Genomic DNA, 5,294 nt, shown 5'->3' with positions numbered 1-5,294 from the left:
TCTCGGTTGGGTTTAAACTGGAGCCTCGCCGTCTCCTCCTCCCCCCTCCTCCTCCTCTCCTCCTCCTCCCTCCTCCCTCCTCTCCCCATCCCGTCGCTCCGTTTTGCGCGCCTGGGCGCCGTCCCTCGCGGGCCCCCCCTTCGCTCGCGCGCCTCGCGCCCTGCCTCCGCTGTTTAAATGGGCCAAGTTGAGAAGCGGCGGCGGAGAGTGCAAATCTTGTTTGGTCTGTGTCTGTGAACTTCAGCGTGACTCCGGCGACGTGCACGCGGCTCCGAAAACTAACAACTCCTTCCAAAACTTCCAGCCGGGCCTCGTTAGCGCTGCGCAAACACGCACGAGCACCTTGTGTTTGCGCTTTCTGATTAATGGCACATGTCATGTTATAAACAAGAGAAAAATAATATTAAGGTTTTTTTGGGGTTTTTTTTAAATATTTTTTTTATTTTTTTATTTTTTTAATCTTCATCAGTTGTGATATTGTGCCATATATATTCGACTCCCCTATGAGAAACTCTCATTGTGGCTCGCTTATGAGATTTCCCCGCAGTCTTCCGGTGGCATTATAAATATGAGATTTCCCCGCAGTCTTCCGGTGGCATTATAAATAAAAGGGATAAAAAAGCAGCAAGAGGAGTCGGATGTCGGGCGCGCGAGCCGCTGCTGATCACCGCGGGTCGCATAATGCGAGTGGCTCGGGGCTGCCCAGCATGTCAGGTATTAACAGAGCGGGTGTGATTAAATGTGGGAGGTAGGAGCTGCGAGGCTGGCGGAGAGCGCTGCTGCCGCCGCTGCGAGCTGGAAACTACTGAATGGGAATCTATCCGGCAACTTCAGCACACCGCTGCCTCACGGCGACGACGCGGGGACCCGACTGCGTAAAACCGAGCGGCGCGTCTCCAAGCGCGGCGCAGACGAGCGGGACGCGCGACTCCTCGCATCGGCGGCGAGCGGCGAGCGGCGCCTCTTCACTTGTTCCCGGCGCGCGGCTCCCGCGGACATGCCCGCCATCAAGAAGGAGCGGCTGGACGGGGACGACATGGCCCTGGCCGCCTTCGGCCAGTCCGACTACCTGGCCCCTTTAAATGCCGCCGCGGTCCCCGTGGTGACCCCGCACCCGCCGCCCTACGAGCACATTTTCGCCCACCACCGCGCGTACTTGGGGCTCCACGACTCGGCGCTGCACCACCAGCACCTCCACCCCCCGCACCCCCACCCCCACCACCACCACCACCACACGGACGACTTGATGCTGGAGAGGTTCTCCTCCATCCCGGACTTCCAGCCCTTCTTCGACAACGGCGAGCCGTGCATCGAGGTGGAGTGCGGGGAGAACAAGGCGCTGCTCTACATCAACAAGCTGTGCCAGGGCAGCAAGGGACCCTCGATCAAGTACCGGGGCGAGTGGCTCACCCCCAACGAGTTCCAGTTCGTGAGCGGCCGCGAGACGGCCAAAGACTGGAAGCGGAGTATTCGACACAAAGGTGAGCGACTTTTTCCGCGGCGGCCGCTCCGGGAGAGAGGGGAACTTCGGCCGGCCGGAGCGCGCGGAGGGAAGGGAAGGGAAGGGAGGGGAGGAGGTGGGGGGGGGACCGTGGGTGCTGACTTGGTAACGTGGCTCGGTACTGAGTTTTTTGGAGTGAAAGGGTTACAGCAGCCAGTGCGTAAGGAGACAGATGAGGAAAAAGGCGCAGATCCTCCAGCACGCAGCCTCCGAGTCTTCTTCACAGCGACCCGGGCCGCCGGGACGAGCTGGAGGCGCACGACTGAGGTGAAAAGTTAAACGTGGGGGGTGCTGCTGCTCGGATCCTCGTTCCTTTCTTTTTTTCTCCCGTAAATAACATTTGATGGTCTTGAGTCGTTCCGTTCAGTGCGGCTGCACTTGTTCACGCGGGCGGAATCACTTTTACGCGTCGCATGTTTGATGTTGGTCAGACTTCTAAATGTTGTCATTTCTCATTTTCACCCGGAAAAAAAACTGTTCCTCTGCAGCGGGAAGCTCATTTATGTGACAAATAATTGCCTGATTATTAGTAGTTTTTCTTTTAATCGGCAGTCATTTTGCTCCGGTGGGGTTTTTTTTTTTTTATTAGTATTATTTTTAATGCTGATATTTGTAGCACAGTGTATTTTATGCGGTAATTACGCATGGTGCGAGCGAGCGCGCGCGCACACACACGCGTGCACAGTCACTCAGGCAGAACTGACAGGCGTTCAGATGTGTGGGGGAGGTTTGTCGCCCCCAGGTCAAAGATGATAGCCTGATAGTTTAATATAGCGATTCCTATAGACAGATGACAGTGGGCTGCTGTCGCTCCGCTCGACCTGAACTCTGGCTTTAATCACACTTCATGTGATTCATGCAACTTCTTCCTCCAGGTGCAGATTCACCTTCTTCTGTTCAATTAGATGGCTTCTTCTTCTTCTTCTTTCTTTTTTTTTTTGTGTGTTTTCGTAACAAATCTTTCCACAGAGATGTGAAAGATGATGAGCTGGGGCGTCATCCCGCGTTTAAGAATATTACACTTCCACTCAAACCGTCTCTTTATTTGCAGGGAAAAGTCTGAAGACTCTCATGTCCAAGGGGATCTTACAGGTGCACCCCCCCATCTGCGATTGTCCCGGCTGTCGGATTTCATCCCCAGTGGTGAGAATATTACTGCTTTTATTGCTTTTCTGCACATTTAAGAGCGCGTGTGTGTAGGAATTACTGAGTGGGTTTTCATTTGATTGGCGTGTGTAAGTCGTTACGTGTGACGGTTAACCCCCGATCCGATCTGATTGGCGGTAAAGAGGATGAGACTTTCCAGCCAGAGGTGAGAGATTAACTGATGTGATGCAGGGTCGCCGCGTCGGATCCAGGGGAGGCGAGCGACACGCCGATCTTATGTTTGTGTGCTCGTCGTGTTAATGTTAAAACATTCTGGTGTGTGTGTGTGTGTGTGAGACGCTGGAGAGTGGAACGCCAGAGAAACGAGTGCATGTCGAGGCGTCGTCTCTGTAACCTTGGCGGCGGCGGAGCCCCTCCAGGCACGCCGCGTCAAAGCCTTGACGCTAATTTCCTCAGCGTGCACATCCAGTCCCCTCCGGGCCGCCGCGCAGCCGTCAAACCGCCTTCCGCTCGGCGGTGACGTTTGGACGGCGTCGGTCACCTCCCACCCCCCCCCCCCACTTCCCACTCCCTCCTTCCTCTGTCTCACCTGGCTGTTGAACTTTTGTTTGCCTTGCCTCCCCCCCCTCCCCTCCCCCCACCTCGGGGCTCGGCCGGGGGCTCGGCGCCAAAACCTCCGGGCCCTGCAGGTGTGTCACGATTATGGCATCACTGCTCGGCGTTTTAGTGTGTGTGTGTGTGTGTGTGTGTGTGTGTGTGGTGTGTGTGTGTGTGTGTGTGTGTGTGTGTGTGTGTGTGTGTGTGTGTGTGTGTCAGCTTTGAGCAAGCACACTGCCGGCTCACTGCCGCCAAATCTGTTCACACAGGTGCAGCCGGTTGGGAGTGTGTGCGTGCGTGCGTGTGCGTGCGTGCATGTGTGTGTGTGTGTGTGTGTGTGTGTTTATCACCACAGAGCGCATCTGTCGTCGCTCCCAAGCACTAATCTTGAGGGAAGGGTGTAAGAGGCTTAGCGAGCTACTGAGCGTGGCCACTGCTGATTATTGTGTGCGAGGCACGCAAGGCGAAGGCGGTCTCGATAAGCCGGAGGTGTTTGAGTGATACAGGTAAACTGGTGACATTTCTCGCCGCCGCCGCCAGACGACGGCCGTCACACCGTCGACACCACACACTGTGTGGGGGGGAGAGAGGGGGAGGGGAGAGGGGAGGGGGGGAGGGGTTGAGTCCAAACGGATCACCCGAGGGAGGCCGGGGGGCATTTTGTTTATTCCCCCGGATTTGGGGAACGTGAGCCTGTTTTGCCCGTGTGCAGCCTCTCGCCGCGGCGCCGGCCCTGATTGGCCGCCGGCCTGCCGCGGCTTGTTCTTCTGTTCCACTCCGGCTCCGGTCGTGACGGAGGAAACTCGGCTGTTGACGTAAGCAGAGATATGAGGGGGTTTAAGGTTGCTGTTGTCGTAGCCTTTGCTCCTTCGCCTTGTCTGCTGGCGAAGCCTCATGTCTGGCCGTCACACACACACACACACACACACACACGCACACGCACACGCACACGCACACGCACACGGAGGCTAAGTATGTTGGCAGTTCCATGCGAGGCGCTGAGCGTTTAGACGCAGGAGGCAAGGCAGCGGGACTTGTATGGCCTGTACTGGCGTCTCCCTCTCTCCCCACTGACTCCCCTCAGGGCACGGCAGCCAGCACTCCCTCCCTGATGAGCTCTCTCTCACACACACACACACACACACACGCACACACACACACACACACACACACACACGCACACACGCACACGCACGCACGCACACGCCAAATTACCTCATGCCGACATTTATTCTCAAAGTTTGACGGCTGAACTTTGAGTGATCTTGTTTCGCTATCGGCACGAGGCGAGCGATCATAAAAAATAAAAGAAAAATAAAAGAAAGAAAAAAAAAAGAAAACCCCTCCAGCAGCAGGTGGGACGACGGCGGCTCACCTGCCGGCTCTCGGCTCGCCGGGGGTTAATTTGCCTCCGTCGCCTCCTCCAACCGTCGTGGCGGCCGAGGCTCCAGACGTGGCGATAACATTGTTTGCGTTCACGCTTCACGTCGGCTCAGCAGGCCCGGGGGCGGCGCTCCGCCACAAATGTACCGTCGCGTTCTGGGCGTCCCGTTTCCACGACGACGAGCGCGACTTTTTTTCGCTAAAAAAAACAAAACGCTCCCGACTCCGCGGAAACGGGGAAATCTCGCATTTTGAAATGCGAAACCTTCGCTGTGTTTTGGCGACGGCGGCGGTCAGAACCACCCGGGGAGGCGAACTTTGGGAAAACTCTCCGTCTCCATGGAAACGGCAACTTTTCCGGGAAACCACCGCCTGCCGCTGTGCGCACTCACCGCGGTAACTCGCCCCTCTGCACATGCTCAGTAGAGACGCTAGCAGCGTTTTCGGACTTGGCGCTCTTATTTTATTTTCACAGTCACCGTCGCAATCCCAGCACAATAACGGCGTCGCTCGTAAACGCGCGACGCCGCCGCGGCAGCGTCCTGCGGGTCTGGGAAGCCGTTGATAACCGTGCTGCCGGGAGGAACGGCGTCCCGGCGAAGGCGGTAATTATGTGATTATCAGCTGCTTAAACGACGCCTCTTTGATGGAACCTTTAACTTTGGTCGCACCTTGAAGTTGTTAGATGCTTCCTGAGCCGTCTGAT

At 56.5% G+C, this 5,294-nt stretch overlaps 1 protein-coding gene across 1 annotated transcript; it reads left to right on the top strand.

Annotated features, from left to right (window-relative positions):
• Positions 1 to 671: 671 nt before the first annotated feature.
• On the top strand, positions 672 to 3,998 carry LOC308148798 (uncharacterized protein; the record flags this gene model as incomplete). Its single annotated transcript, XM_080522313.1, has 3 exons — positions 672 to 1,481; positions 2,553 to 2,644; positions 3,918 to 3,998. The coding sequence occupies exons 1-3, from the start codon at positions 740 to 742 to the stop codon at positions 3,996 to 3,998; spliced, it is 915 nt and encodes a 304-aa protein (XP_080378439.1). The 5' UTR covers positions 672 to 739.
• Positions 3,999 to 5,294: the final 1,296 nt, after the last annotated feature.

This window comes from Blennius ocellaris, assembly GCF_963422515.1.
Source record: "Blennius ocellaris genome assembly, contig: SCAFFOLD_303, whole genome shotgun sequence".
In the NCBI taxonomy this organism is placed as follows: Eukaryota; Metazoa; Chordata; class Actinopteri; order Blenniiformes; family Blenniidae; genus Blennius; species Blennius ocellaris.
This window is presented reverse-complemented; position numbering and strand designations above follow the sequence as displayed.